The 16,735-nt window shown below is 40.1% G+C and overlaps 1 protein-coding gene across 13 annotated transcripts in view; it reads right to left on the bottom strand.

Annotated features, from left to right (window-relative positions):
- Positions 1-16,735, bottom strand: part of sox6 (SRY-box transcription factor 6) — a 724,678-nt gene that overhangs the window by 246,076 nt on the left and 461,867 nt on the right. For all 13 annotated transcript variants that reach the window (XM_041197601.1, XM_041197599.1, XM_041197600.1 and 10 more), the window contains one exon: positions 7,133-7,305. In XM_041197601.1, the coding sequence (XP_041053535.1) occupies positions 7,133-7,305 (173 nt within the window). The remainder of the gene's footprint in view (positions 1-7,132; positions 7,306-16,735) is intronic.

The following is a 16,735-nucleotide window of genomic DNA, read 5'->3' as shown; positions in this document are numbered from 1 at the left end:
TTCCAGAAGCTGTTCATTCTCACCTCTGCATTTAGTAGAGACTGGCCCCCTGAGGACAATTTCACAGAGAGGCAAATATACTGTAACTAACATCACTACAGGACTGTAATGACAACTGGTGACTGGCAGAAGCGGTGAAATTGGCTGAGAAGCTTGACAGCACCTGTCAGGAACTCCTAGCCTGAACAAAATCAAATACTCTGAGAACAGTAGCAGGCGAAAGTGCATGCTTATATTTCCAATTCCCATTGTTTTCCATTCCTCTCTATACTGGACACAAAGGCTAAAACATTTGGTTAGAAATAATGAGTGTGGCTCACAATAGCATTTAAAATGCCAAAAGGAGCTTCCCGATGACTCAACAAATTTGTCCAGTGATTAGCTGAGCCACATAAATCAGGAAGGCCCCAGTGTTGACTCCCACAATATGGTGAAGGTATTATTTTGAACACTGCAATTGGTGATGTGCTGGGAAAATAAAAACTGAACAAGAGTTCTTACTCCTGATCACGATCCAATAATCCTGTTCAAGAGATGCAAATGTATGAATTTCAGATGAAGACATGATCAGACTAGATTGTAATGCTCCCCTTCAATAATTAGCCTTTAGACAGTCACTGTCAAAGTTCACAGATGCATAATGGCCACTTGGTGAGATACAGGTGTCTTTGGAGCCATGGTCTATTGAGAAGGGAATGGAAGAAAATTGGCAAGGAAAGTTTTTAAAAATGCTGTGAAAATCAAGTCTCAAAATAAGTATAGTAAGCAGCAGGCCACACTCTCTCTCTCTCTAAGAGGATTGCTCAGACACTAAAACCAAAGCAGTTTAACTCCAGGCCCAGGATGGAGTTAGTGCTCAGTTAACCTGAATCCATGGACAATCTAAAGTCTGCCTTCCAAATCAACTGCTTGTAATCAGGCTACAGGCTTAAGCTTCCAAAAGGAGAAGAAAACAGAAAGTCAGGTAGAACCTAAGTGTGGGATAAGTGAATGTCTTCAGAAAGGAAAGCAAAGGTAGAGTGTAAAAGAATGAAAAATAGGAGGGGGAGAAAGGGCAACAATAGGCAGAACAATAGGAAAATGAAATAAAAAGCTATGGAATCATAAGTGGAAGAAAATACTGGGAAGAGAAAAAAGGTAAACTAAAAATGACAAATGGAAAGTAAAATGCACAAGATCATTTGAAGAGGATGAAGGTCTAATTGGTTAGTGTACTGTTGAGGGCACTATTATTAGAATGTGAAAAAGAATAGGGAATTAACATCCTAATTTGGCTGGTCTCAGGAAGTAGGTTGGGGCTGCAGGCCAGGAAAGTGCAATGTACATCTGCAGACTGCTCACCCAGCTGTGTGCACAATGGCTGTCCTCATGGGACAGACTCAGTTGCCCACCTTGTAATACATTTTATACAAACGCATATAAAAGAAATTAGACATTGCTGTCAGCATAATCAGGAAGCACAAGCAACATTACAAATATAAATTAATTAAATATTTGTTATATAAATCTAATGTAAATTGAAGAGAAATAGAAAACACTAGGAAGCAAAAAAAGAGAAAGTAAATACAGTGCCCTGCCGCCATCCCTCTGCACCCCAGCATCTTTTAAATATCTCATATTCTCCAAGATATTCTAGTGCTGCCCAGTTGATAATTAGGACCTAAAGAACCACATTTTCTGGATTTAATTAGTAACACAGCATTGATCTAGACTAGAAAGAAGTAATACTGACTCAAGGCATCCATCTCCAATGTTTAACAATCTACATAAATACCACCTGGCCTTCTGCAGCCTGAGCAATGGGATTTACAGAAATCAATATGGCTAATGCTTAACAATTAGTGAAGTATCAGGACACTGGTGCAACTGTCCAAGAGCATGTAGCACTGCCCTCATCTAGCCACTATTCCTCAGGGAGCAGTAGTTATTATCAACTTGTGGTTTATTTACATCCCTGACATAATGATTTGTTACAAATGAGCAAGTTGAACCAACTGATGAAACTCGACCAGAAACAAAGGAACAAATAGCTTTACCCAGCTGAATAAGATATGTGAGCGCAAATTGGAGGAAACTAATATTGGGTGATGGTATAAACTGTGCAATGTTGAATTAGACACACAATGCATTGAGTAACATTTGATGCTGAGCTGATTAAAACCTTTTACCCAGGAAGTTATTAGGTGGAACTTTACAGGCTCTCATGCCTGGCATAGAGATTTGCACTGCGGGAGCATATGTTGGGGATTTAGGTGGGAAGGTCTATGGACCCTCAGGATTTTCCTTTCATTTTAACTAATGAATGGATAATCTTGTGGAGCTAACTGGCATCCCCAACCTCTGCCATGCCCCCAATTTCTCCATTATGTACTCCTGGAGCATTTAACTCTACACTGGGAGCATGAAGCTCTACATCGGGAGGGTGAATTTGTAAAGTCTATCATATTGCTTCATACAAAAGAATATGTATGGTTTCACAAGAGGTTGAAAAATATTTCCTACAAAAACAGCAGATTAGGAATAAGATTGATGATTATTAGAATAGCTGTGGATGCAGATTGTTCTCGCTATGGCATCTAAGTTCTGGTTATGTGGCCTGTGGAATAGTTTCAGTTGGGGTTATTTAAACTTTAGGTGATATCAAATTGGCTGTCCAATTCACACCATGCCCGACCTTGTCCTCCACTGACTTCAAAGAAAAGGAAAATCAATCTCAGTGCTATATTTCCTCTGAAGGCAAAGGTGGAGGGGTAGCACTGTTAATCAAAGACAGCATTGGTGCAATAATCTCTGGATTATTACTTGAGCCACGTGCAAATTGATATAAAGCAAATAAGATTAGAGAGACGAATGCATGGCTCAAAGACTGGTGTGGGAGAAGTGGGTTCTGGGTTGTGGGCTACTGGCATCAGTACTAGAGAAAGTGGGGGCTGTACCGTTGGGACGATTTACACCTGAGCCATGGTGGGATGAGTGTCCTCGCAAATCGCATAACTAGAGAGGTAGAGAGGGTTTTAAATAAACAAGAAGGGTGATGGATCAAGCTTGGGTAGAGGTAGCAATTCAAGGTGCAGAGTCAAGACAGGAGAGCAAAATAGTAATAAGAGAAATGAGGGTCAGAGAATGGCAGGAAGGGACAGAGAGAAAAAAAAACTAAGAATACATCAGCAGTCAAGACTAGATGTTACAAAGGTAACAAAAAGACAAAACTGAAGGCTCTCCATCTGAATGCACGTAGCATCCATAACAAAGTAAATGAATTGCTGGCCCACACTGAAGTAAATAAATATGATCTGATAGCAATTAGGGAGACATGTCTGCAGGACGACAAAGACTGGGTCCTTAATATTGAATGGTACATGACATTGAAGAAGAATAGGAAGCAAGGTAAAGATGGAGGGGTAGCACTGTTAATCAAAGAGGGCATTGGTGCAATAGTTAGAGATGTCCTTGGTTCAGGAGATCAGGATGTAGAATCAGTTTGGGTGGAAATGAGGAATAGTAGAGGAAATAAGTCATTAGTGGGAGTGGTCTACAGGCCCCCTAACAGTAGCCACAGTATCAGACAAAATATTCAAGAGAAAATATTGTGTGCTTGTGATAAAGGGGCGGCAATAATCATGGGTGATATAATCTACACATAAACTGGAAAAATCAGATTGACAGCAGTTGCCTGGATGAGGGGTTCTTAGAATGCTTTTGAGATAATCTCTTAGAGCAGCATGTTCTAGAACCAACCGGAGAGCAGGTTATCTTAGGCTTGGTATCCTGTAATGTGACAGGATTAATTAATGACCTCAGAGTAAAGAGACCCCTAGGTAGCAGCGACCACAATATGATTGAATTTTACATCCGTTTTAAAGGGAGAAGACCAGGTCCAAGACTAATATCTTAAACTTAAATAAGGGCAACTATGTGGGGATGAAAGCTGAGCTAGCTGAAGTGAACTGGGAAACTAGGTTAGAGGATAGCTCAATGGAGAAGCAGAGGGAGACATTTAAGGGGATATTTCAGAGTACTCATAATAAGTACATTCCTACTATAAAGAAAAATTCTAAGGGGGGGAACCCACCAACCATCGTTAACTAAAGGTGTTAAGGAAAGCATCAAACTTAAGGAAAAAGCATACACAAGGATGAGTGGCAGGACAGATGATTGGTCAGAGTATAAAGAACAGCAGAGAATGACCAAAAGGTTAATCAGGAGAAAGAAATTAGAGTATAAGAGGAAACTAGCTGGAAATGTAAAAATTGATAGCAAGAGTTTCTACAGGTATTTAAAAAGGAAAAGAGTAAGTAAAGTGAGTATTGGTCCTCTAGAGAATGATAGTGGGGAGTTAATGGTAGATAATAAGGAAATGGTGGAAGAATTGAACAAATATTTTGCTTCTGTGTTCACTATAGCTGCAAATCAGGAGTTGAATGGGAGAAAGGAACATGGTGAAATTGAAATCACTAGGGAAACAGTACTGAACAAATTAATGGAGCTGCAGGTTGGCAAGGCTCGGGTCCCAGCGGACTACATCCTAGGGTCTTAAAAGATGTGGCTAATGAGGTAGTCGATGCACTGGTGTTAATTTTCCCAAATTCGCTAGATTCTGGAAAGGTTCCATCAGATTTGAAAGTAGCAAATATAACCTCTCTATTCAAGGGAGGGAAGCAGAAAACAGGAAACTCTAGGCCAGTTAGCTTGACGTCTGTCGTGGGGAAGTTATTAGAATCGATCATTAGGGAGGTTATAGCTAGGCACTTAGAAGAGCTCAAGGCAATAGGGGAGGGTCAGCATGGTTTTGTGAAAGGAAAATCATGTTTACCCAATTTATTGGAGTTTTTTGAAGGAGTAACATGTGCAGTGGATAAAGTACCAAAAGGTATTTGATAAGGTGCCACATCAAAGATTATTATGGAAAATAAAAGCGCATGGTGTAAGGAGTAACATATTAGCATGGATAGAAGATTGGCTGGCTGGCAGAAAACAGAGAGTATGCATAAACGTATATTTTTCTGATTTGCAAGATGTGACAAATAGAGCCCCACAGGGGTCTGTACGGGGGCCTCAACATTTTATGATTTACATCAAAGACTTAGATGAAGGGAGTGAAGACATGGTAGCTAAATTTGCAGATGACACAAAGATAGGTAGGACAGGATGTTGTGAAGAGGACATGAGGAAGTTGCAGATGGATATAGATAGGTTGAGTGAGTGGGCAAAGGTCTGGCAAATGGAGTTTAATGTGGGAAAAGGTGAAGTTGTTCACTTTAGCAGGAAGAGCAAAGAAGCACATAATTACTTAAATGGAGAACAGCTGCATAATTCTGAGGTGCAGAGGGATCTAGGTGGCCTAACACATGAGTCACAAAAAGTTAGTATGCAAGTACGACAAGTAGTTAAGAAGACTAATGGAATGCTATCCTTTATTATGAGAGGGGTTGAGCATAAAAGTAAAGATGTTATGCTTCAGTTGTACAGGGCATTGGTGAGACCACACCTCGAATACTGTGTGCAGTTTTAATCTCCTTATTTAAGTTAGTGTGTAAATATATTGGAGGCCATTCAAAGGAGGTTTACTTGATTGATACCTGGAATGAGTGGGTTATCTTATGAGGAAAGGTTGGACAGACTGGGCTTGTTTCCACTGGAGCTTAGAAGAGTGAGGGGTGATTTGATCAAAGTATACACGATCCTGAACGGCCTTGACAAGGTGGACGTCAAAAGGATGTTTCCTCTTGTGGGTGAGTCCAAAACTGTTTTAAAATTAAGGGACACCTTTTTAGGACAGAGATGAGAGACTTTTTTTTCTCTCTGAGGGTTGTGCGTCTTTGGAATTCTCTGCTTCAGAAGATGGTGGAGGCGAGGTCATCGAATATTTTTAAGGCACAGGTAGATAGATTATAGTTAGGCAAGGGAATCAAAGGTTATCAGGGTTAGATGGGAACATGGAAATCGAAACACAAGATGATCAGCCATGATCTAATTGAACGGCAGGGGCAGGCTCGAGGGGCTGAATTGTCTACCCTGTTCTTATGTACTTATGTTCCAATGAGCAAGGCACCATGCAGATCTCTCACAGGTTGTTCCATTTAGGACAACATGCAAAATATTTATAGGCACCATGTACTGAAATTAACAGACTGCACGCAACAAAGAAAAAAATTAGAGAGAACGTTGGCATGGTGTATAATAAGCAACTAATTCAATATTGCCCAGTTTACACTGTCACCCAAAATTAGTTTCTCACAATTTGTGCTCATATTTCTTATTTTGCTGGGTTTGCCTATCTGAATTTTGCAGGCCTTGTAGTTCAGAAAGGTCTGTTCTACTCCAGCACTGGTGGTAAATGATAAATCCATCTCTTAAAAGACTATAGAGAGTGCTTTTTTTGTGAATTTAAGTATACAAAATTATTTTTAATTGAGGAGTGATAATGGGTTGGTGTTTTACAATGTATATCATGGAGCTCCACAGAATGCGACTAAATGATAGAGACAAAATATTTGGATATTCCTCTAAAATAAGATAATTAACACAACTGTCTCTGTGCTATGGGTGAGGGGCTGTAAAAGGTAGACAATGTCTATGGGGAACAGCAGGTTGAGGTTGACCACTGGGGATAAATATTGTGGAATTTTGATTAACTATCTTTAAGAATCAGATGAGGAACTTTCCCTCAGGGATCTATGGTGGGGGATGTTGAGTATGCTCTCTGGAAATAATGGGCACAATGAGCTGAATGGCTAATTCCCATTTCCTGCTTCCTTGCACAGGCTGAATCAGGCTGAACAGTTTAAGGGCAGCAGAACTCTGCAAAACGTATGGAAGCAAGCCCCTAATCTCAGCTCAGTCATTAGAGTGAGGTGCCAAGCAGAAGTTGCCCCAGAATGAAACCATGAGCCATTCTGGGCACTTCTAAATAACTTGTTACCAAAGAACTCAGCACATCACCTGGCTGTCCATCAGCTACAAGCAATGATGTCTGGGGTGGAACATCCAAAATAATGGAAAGACATAAAGAAACATCTTTATCAAATTCCCAATTTTCATTGATATACCTTTACCTTTTTGTCACTTGGCTGTTGAAATAGCCAGGTCCAGTTAAAATATAGCAGAGTTGGTTTTCATGCCTCAAGCTTACCTGTTCCTGCTGTTGGCGGGCAAGCTCCATCTGCTGCCTTTGTTTTTCAATTTGTGATGCTGCTAGCTTCTTCTGCTCATCATGCGCTGCCAGGAGCTGCTCCCGTAAACTAATTAACTGGTTGATCATAGCAGACAGCTGGCGTTCCTTTTCTGCAAGACTTTCTGGCGTACCTGAAGGAGAGGAAAAATGATATTCAGTGTCAACACCAGAATGGAAGGCAGAACTTCAAAATATGTCATAACAGGTTGGGAAGTCAGTGTTACTTAAAACAGGAGTTTGGCCATTCAGTCTCTAGAGCCTGTTCCACTATTCCGTTAGATTCTAGCTGATCTGTATCTTAGGTTAGTGTCAAACTTAATGTAATTGGGAGGGTAAGCCTGGCCATGAAGTTCCTATATATCGAGGGTCTGAACTTCCTTAATAGCAAAATTTGCAGTTCTGAATTGCTGCGTAACACTAAATAACTTACTTCCAAATGTACTGTCCCTCAGTCAACCCAGTGTTAGCCTGTTTGGTTGTCTCGAACTACTGGCTGTATTAGTTTCCTGAATCAGTAATGTCAGCCCCAAGCATCATGAATGAGGCATGGTGTCCACCATCCATCATTTCCATACATGATATCACAGCAGGAGGACTGTCACTTAACAGCACTGATTTTTGCAATTGTGCACTACTGAGATGGAGCCTCAACTGCCAACTCTGTGTATATGAAAATGCTTGAGACACTTGTCATAATCATGTACACTTTAAAGTTAATGGACAGAAAATTGTGGGCAAGGCATCTACAATTTTCCAAAACATGCAGCTGTTAGGTGAGGCTCTCTGCTGGAAATGCTTGTTTTGGCTCTAACATGTCTGTCCCAGGCTGCCTCTAGGTAATCGTCCAGATAATAAAACAAGGTAACAAGGAGGTGAATAAAGCACACTGGCAAGTGCACATATATCTCCCTCTGCAACATTTAAAATTACAGAGCAAAGCTGTAGACTAGGAATGGACAAACTGTACCTCCTGAGTGGCATACAGCTCTTAAATAATTGAAGTGTAGCTGTTAGTAGAGTGCAGCTGTTTGCACCTACCCATCCATTCAATCCCAATGTGAGAGACATGTATTAACCACAATAACAGGCAGCCTTCTTTCAATTCAGAACCAGCTAAATTGCAATTTGAATTTATTACAATATCAAATCATTACTTTTAGCCCAAATGTCCAATCGTATTGGACTGAAATGTGTCCCCTCAATTCAGAAAATAAGAAACAGTTCTGCTGCTATAAAGGACCACATATAAAGTTTAAATCCAAGTTGCAATCTCAAGTTGCTAACAGATCTTAGCATTTTGACTTTGACCAATGAGGCATATCGTGTTAAAAGTAGTCCTTTCTAAATCTTCATCCCTATAAAATTCGAACAGGCCAACGCAGAAAATAAGAAATATAAGCACAAATAGAACTGAGTTGCCTGGACTATGAGGGTCATTTTATTAAGACTTGGGGAACACAGGTTGGACACTCCTGGTATTTTTGTACAAGGGGCAGTGAATTCAGAGTACCAGTGAGTATGTTTGACACCTGTGATTTCTTTTTAATCCTTGAGTTTAGAAGGCAGCCACACCTGCAATTGACAATACTTCCCCTTTATGTGCCTGAAATAATGATTACTATCCTGCAGTCATAAAGGAATTTACATAAATGGACCTGAAGTGAATAACCTTTGTTCCAAAATTTGTGAGGTCAACCATTTTATGCATTATCAATTTAATAACTATTTTCATGTTTTAGTATAAATGTCTGCTTCTATAAAGGTAGAGTAATCAACAGACTCCAGAAACGTCATTCAACACTTATTGATAGATCATATACATAGGGGTCATAAAGATAAGATCAAAAAGAGCAAAATATAACTATTGACTTCAAGAATGCTGGCAATTCAAAAAGAAGTCCTGAATATAGGCCTCTGACACAGTTACACTGAATATCAAATATGCCCAATATTCAGTCATTTTAGGAAGAAAATAAATTCAAGTGAATGAAGAGGGAATGCAAGTATTAGAGGCATGAGTTATTTTTATTGGATTAAAAGATTGAATTTGGACATTTTGTTTGGTGCATTTCCAGTATTTCTGAGTTCGCTCTAATGGCACTTGGATTAAAGGTCCAGACTGGAATTAATGCCACTCCTTCACTGTTGCTGGGTCAGGGTCCTGGGACTCCCTTCTGTTGGCGCTGTGGGTGTGCCTACACCACATAGACTGCAGTGGTTCAAGAAGGCAGCACACCACCACCTTCTCAAGGGCAACTAGGGATGAGAAATAAATGCTGGCCCAGCCAGCAATGCCCACATCCCATGAATAATAAAAAAAAAATTACAATCAAACTGCCATTGGCCCAACAGTTGAAGCTGCAGCAGGTGAATATGCCAACCTGTATAGAGTACAAGGTACAAGCACTCAAGATGAGAGATTTATTTATTTGTATGAATGTTGAACCTCATTGGCAACAGGGGCAATTTGACATTGCGCTCAAAAAGTGATGTCTGCATAAAATACACACAACTAGCTTTTAGCTGAATGCAGTATCTTGGAACTAATCCAACTAATATGCAATTCTGTTCTTCATGCTTCGAACTGAGACCTGGACCAGCTGTCTCTTTTTGTTGACCTCTCACTACCTCTTTCCTTTTTCTTCTGATCATCTCCTTGTAGGACATTTCCCTGCCTCTTCAACCATATCTCCTCCATTTCCTCTCTAGCTATCTCAACCATCTGCTGGAAACAGAGACTAGTTTATTTAATGCACTTCTTCGTCCTACACCTTGAGAGGTGCCAGCAAACCCATTAAGCAATGTGAAGCATTCAGTCTATTGTTCATTCATATCATTCATTCATATTATCCTTTAAACTCTCAAGTCCTCTGACTCAAGCCTATTGTATATTTATCCTCCCTGTTGTCCCAGCATCGATGGCTGTGCCTTCAGCCACCAGCCCCACATTCCAGAAGTTTCTCTTTAAAATCATCCATCTCTCTACCTCCCTCTCCTTCTTTAAGCCCTGTTGAAACCCACCTCTTTATCAACATTTTTGGTCACCCTTTCTAAAAATCTCCTTTCATAAAACCTGTTTTTTTTTCCTTCCTGACTCTGCGAACTACCTAGGATGTTTTTCTACACTTAAAGATGCTGTATAAATGCAAGTAATATTCATTGATGTTAATCAATTAATTTAATTGAAATGATGTAACAAAAGAAACTAAAATTGCTAAATTCAAATTAGTGGATAATTCAAATAGTTTAAGCAAAATAAGTTATTGCAAACTAGGAATGAATTTGACTTCCTTGTTCGACATTCAATTTAGATGAAAGATACTATATAAATGCTATACAGTAGAATGGCATGAAAATTACTGGCCAGTACCTAGGGTTGGTTTCTGGTTGCACTTCTAGAAGCAGGACCACTTGTTGCACAAGGGTAACACAAACTGGAACATTTTCTTTGACATTTGTGTCCCTGTGAATAGGACAATAGAAAGCAGAAGCAGCTTCACTTGACCTACTTCACGATTTTGAAAATTGTTGGCTTACAGCATTAACACTGTACTCATGGGGCGGTATCAGTGGAGAATGAGATGGTTAAATCCCACAATTTTCTAGACATGTAGAAACTGAACCCAGAATGTGTAAAGGCATTTGAATGGCATGTATGAGGCATACCTCCTTTATACTCATGTCAACTTTTATGCTAACCCTAGTGAATGGAGAAAAATACCTCAATCGAATAAGAAAAAATTAAATCTGATAACTAGAACAACCTAGTGAAACTAAAGTGGGCTTAATAAACCTAGCAACTTGGTAAAGATAATAGCATCTCCCCCAACTCAAACTGAGCTCCGGTGACCTCACATATGGGAAAGTCCACTTACTGGTAATGCGTTCATAATAATAGTTATCAAATAGAGCTAGAGGAAGTGTAAAAGTGATTCTATAAACAGACTTCAGCTACAACATTTGCACAATTCATATGGTGTGTTACAAAAAGCAATGAAAAAGTCCATAAGCTAGATGCTGCTCTTTCATATTGAATTACAGTGACTGACTAAAGATTTCTCAGTTGTTAGTACAAAGCAGCTGGAAGACGTATTGTCACCTTTTCCCAATTCCTCCGTCATTTTGTTAACAGTGAAACAAGCCTCCCAGGTGATATATTAATGAGACACAATGAAGAAAATGTAAAAACATTTTCTCCACACACAACAAACCGACACATCCTCACTATTAGCATTTCACATTTTTAATTTGTTCCACTTCCAGTCCACAAACGTTAGCTTTTTTCTTTAGAGACAGGCTCAAAAACCTGGACTTGCACCAAAAGTCTTGCACATTGCATTCTTGACTAATGCAGAATTTTGGCAAGTTTTCTCGTCTAGTCCAACAAAGACATTATATGCATAATAATAGATGTTGGTGAGTAGCACAGCAGTTACAAAAGGTTCAGATATCAGAAATCTGGACATAAAAGCACAGGCAAGCCACAACATCAGCTGAAACCTGAGATTGTGGTGATCGCCATAACGTTCTTTTCTTCTCTCCTGTAGGTGAAGATTTTTGCTTGGGTAGCAATGCAGGCACATTAGTAGCCCTGAGGTGCCCTCATCCAAATTGCTGTTATTCTGATTTAGACCTAAACCTGTGGTTCTTGGTAGATTATTCTAACTAGACACACACAACACACACACACCTGGGCATGCCCCAGCTGATCTTTACTCTTCCTAATCGCAGGGTCATTGAGACCATTGTTAAGACCCCTTCAGCTACTTCACTTGAGTTTGGCATACACCAGCATGGACCGTGAATTCAACTTGAGATTTTCTGTTCCGTATGAGATAGTGTTGCATTTTTTCATATTCATTCATGGGTTGGGCATCGTTGGCTAGGCCAGCAATTATTACCCATCCCTAATTGCCCTTGAGAAGGTAGCAGTGAGCAGCTTTCTTGAGCTGCAGCCTTCCAGGAAGGCTTGTGCCCCCCGCCCTGCCAGGAAAGTCAGCCAGCAGCCGATGCACACAAAAGAAGCCTGCCCCACAACCATAGCATGCCGAGGACAGGCTAAACAAGGTGATAGTGGGACTCCCATCCCTCAGTGGGAGGAAGTCTCGCCCTCGAGTGCTGCTGGCTGGCAGCTCCAGAGTCCTGGCAGTGCCAGAGCTCAGGACCGGGTGCTGCCGGGACTGCAGACAAGCCCAGAAGATGGGTTCCAGAGCCAGGTAAGTCAGTCCCTTTTGGGCATGGTGGGGTTGGGGCAGCCTAGGTAAGGAGGGGGAACGGAGGCGCTGGCTTTGGAGCTTAAGGGAGGAGGGAACGAAGGAGAGGGTAACATTTTGTGTGGGGGGGGGTGCCCCCAATGGGCACAGGCCACACCCCAAAGAACGTAGCCACCTGTCAAACACGTTTTAAAAAACAGCCTGCGCACTCCTGCCCACACCAACCATATTATGGCTTGGGCAGCATATTATCCGGGTAATTTGATTTGTTAACGAGCCCAATTGATCCTTAATAATTTATTTAAAAATGGTGGGCAGGCTGCTGATTTTGGCACCTGCACACTTAATGTATTATGGGGAACAGCTCAGGGATGGGTGGGAAGGTGGATAGCCTGCCAAGTGTCGTAATTTGCATGCACCCCCCCACCGCACCAAAAACATGCTCAGTGGTGGCCATAAAATCCAGCCCTAGATTGTCTTGAGCTAAATCCAGGATTTCACTCTTACTTCTGAATACAAACTGACTTGTTGGGTTGCTAACCCTTCAGGATTGGCCTAAAGTCTCCATGAATTGAAGATCAATCTCCAGGACACTGCTGTGTGCAATCCTAGAGAGACATCATATGGACATCAAAAAAAGGTTTTTTTAAAAATTAAAATTCTTTGAACATTTCCCTTTACAAGATATAAAAATGTTGAAAATGGGGAAAAAAGAAGTGGCGTTTGGCTGATAGTCAAACATCATCTAATTGGATAATGAGTCTTTTTGCTTTCCAACTGGTGTAGGAAGGTGGTGTGTCACAAGGATGGATGTGTCAGCTAACTAATGGCAAGAGTGTGGGGGCATGTCATGTGATCAACTCTCCAGGAATGCACGTAATCACAGTTGGCAACCCTACTGACCAGGTGCAGAAAAATACTCTTCCCTTCTATCTCCAAACAGGTCCACTATTCAGGCCCCAACCACATTAACCTACTAGCTCCACAGAAACTCAACAGTAGGAAGGAGAGGAGGAATGAAGCAAAACAGAAGTCAAATCCCTCTTGAAATGTGACTATCTGACATTGGGAACATCTATATTGAGGGAGAAACAAGTTTGTGTTTCTCATTATAAATCAGGGCAATTAGCTGGTGAAGGGACTGACACAGATATAGGTAGACAGCAAAAGTCCTTCACCTTGTTGCTTATTTTACATAGGAGTAATAGTTCCTTATGAATGATTACCAGTCATCAAGATTGTTCAGAAGATCAGGTCACATCTTAAACCATGTGAAGGGAGCTCAAATGATTTATAGTTGTCATCTGAACCCTGAGATCTGATTAGAACATTGAATTTACCTCAGTTTAGCTGTTAAATTATTTACATACTAAAGAGTTGTGAAAAATATAATTAATTAACCTGTGATTAGTTCAGAAAGAACATTGGCTATGTAATTACTATAAAAGGCTATTCTATCTCAGGGTGGTCTATTATTGTTTTTCTTCTAGTGAGTGTAAATAACGAGAGATTCGGGGTTATCGGGTTACTGTGCCCTTTAAAGAGACATCGTGTCTTCTAAGAAAACCCAAATAGACCAGTCTCTTTGCTGTTGTGAAAGACAAAAAATTTGGTGAGGAGAGACAAGTAATTCCTTAATCTCAATACTTTTTCCCTATATTGCATGTAGTAATTCTGACTTCTCCACAGGTATTTTACTGAATCCTTCATTCCTTCTCCAGAACTGTCAAGGGAAGGAAGGAATTATACAAATGTACCACAGTCCCAAACCTATTGCTGTACGAATTTGTGTCTGTATTAAAATGAACAAAATGCAGTGCAGCTTTCAAAGATTTGTCGATTTGTTTTGTTTATGACATTGTGTTTATCAGACAGTTCAAAGACCTGATGTGCATTTCCACATTTTTATGTTTGCAGGGGCAATTTTTATGCTGTTAGGGTGGAGGATGTCAATTCCTGATAAATGCTGACTATTTAATGCCTTTAGCTACAATTTGGGCAATTCAATTGTATCTCATGAAAGGTCCCACCCAATACATGAACATATCTTTCTTGTCCAACTGACATGTTGCAGTTTGCAACACTTTTTACTTTTATTTCAAATGTTCAGGGCCTGCATTTTTTTTAAAATCTAGACTACCTGGGATATCCCGATAGCTGTTTCATTTAATTGTATTTAGCAGACCTGTGGTAGAAAGGGCACAAAACAGGCGAAAAGGACAACAGTGGTGTGATAGCTGTGGGTATATAGCATCAAGTGACTGATTCCATAGCTCTATTGTTTTCTTCTGAATTACTAAAGGAAAATATCCAATATGCTGCATAATAACTACATTCTAGAATTCGGCTATTATTTTACATGAATCAATGGCAGTATCTAGACCCCCGCTTTATGTTAATTGATGATTCATTACTTACAAAATTCAGATCTGCTTTGCATAATCTTTCGGATGTGTCAGCTTGCTTACAAAATTACCATCAATTTTTTATTAGTGCAATTAAATTACAATAACTCCACACACATTACTCGCAATCATTTATTGGTTATTAAAGCAACATTGTCACAAGAAAATGCCCAACTTGCAATTATCTGCTTCTGTGTAAATAGTGGTCAATTTAAGATATCCAACAATGCAAACGATAGCCAAGAAATTGCTCTCTTAATAGACCGATATCTACCATGCTGGGACTGGTGAGCTGGGAATTGGCTGGAAAATGTTTCCATCCAATTTTGGATTCTTACTCGCTTCAACAAATTTCTGAAGGTCGAGGTGGGCACATTTTCCAACTACCCACCCATCCTAAGTTCACCTCGGAGACATTTCAGGCAATATCTCACACTCACTCAGAAATCCTGCCACCTATACCTTCAATACAATCAGCAGTACGAATGCTTGCATGAAGCAAGGCATACTTACTATCTAGGCCATACACTGTGAGTATTTCAATTTTCAGAGATCAGTCAATCCACCTCCTCTTCCCCAGCACAGACAGAATCATAGTTACAGTGCAGAAGGAGGCTATTCGACCCATAATGTCTGCACCAGCTCTCTGAATGAGCAATTCACTTCATGCCATTCACCCGCCTTCTCCCTGTAACCCTGCACATTCTTCTTTTTTATATAACTAATTCCCTTTTGAATTCTTTAATTGAACTTGCCTCCACTACCCTCATACGGAATTGGCAATTTCTGTTGGTGTGACAGTAAGGACCCTGTGATTGGACGCTGGATAAAGAAAGTGTTACAAAGATTGGGCAGGGTTCCTGCTGCTGGTGCTATTCAGTAACACTGTTGGAAAATGTACATGGGTGAGAACAGGAACAGGCTCAGTTGTAAGGTTGAATAGCTTGCCAAAACTCATTGCTTAGGCTGAAACAGAAAGTCTTGTATTTGGGCGAGGTACCAGAGGGCCACTGGCATCCACGAAACCTTAACCTAGGATGAGTCAGAGAGAAAGGGAGAAATTGGAATCAGGTGGAGATGGGGGAAGGGTGAAATAAAAGACCACTATGAATTGTGAAGCCCTACTGAAATATTTTTATGCAAAGACTGCATCATTAAATGGTCCAAAATATATTTCTATTGTGAACGTTTCAGGGGGCTTCTGTCTTCTGTAGTCTATAGCAATTATAGCTCATTTCCAAGAACTGGTGCCTTGCAAGCCAAAATATGAGGGAAACACATCTTAAATTAACTCACTGGCTGTCATGTGACGTTTGCTGTTATGTCTACCTACTATCTGTAAAACATTTAATATGAGGATGAAATGTTTATTTTTTATGTTACTAAGAAGCAGTACTAATACAGTATGGGGCAAGTTATAAATAAATTATTGACTGTGTGAGGTTATGACCTTAAGATAGAGGCATTGTGGAAATCTGCTTTCACTCAGTCCTTACATCCACATTGACCCTGGCTGTTAATCCATGTCTTGTCAATAAGTTCCAATATGATGAGCATTATTTTGCTGTCTTTCTCTTATTAAATTATCATAAGCAGGAGTCACAAAAAAGTGAGGATTTAGGAAGTTCTAGAGCTGAACTGATCCTATTTAAATATGTGCTGCTCAGTTATGTCACACTAATTAAATAATTTCATATTATTTAAGGGATAGTTCACCAAACACATGACCTGAACATTAGCATCTAAAACACCATCGCCCGAGGAGAATGTATGGATATTACTTTCAGGTGACATACAGAAATAGTGCCTATTCCTCCATGAATCATGAATACTTCACGGTCTTTTCATTAACATTCAAAGCAAGGCTATTTTATTCATATATTTCATTGATTCTTCATAAAACATCGATTGAAATAAATAACACAATAGACAATATTGCAGGT

The sequence above is a fragment of the Carcharodon carcharias genome, chromosome 10 (assembly GCF_017639515.1).
Source record: "Carcharodon carcharias isolate sCarCar2 chromosome 10, sCarCar2.pri, whole genome shotgun sequence".
NCBI classification, from domain to species: domain Eukaryota; kingdom Metazoa; phylum Chordata; class Chondrichthyes; order Lamniformes; family Lamnidae; genus Carcharodon; species Carcharodon carcharias.
Note: the sequence above shows the minus strand (reverse complement) of the source record. Positions and strands in the feature narration are given on the sequence as shown.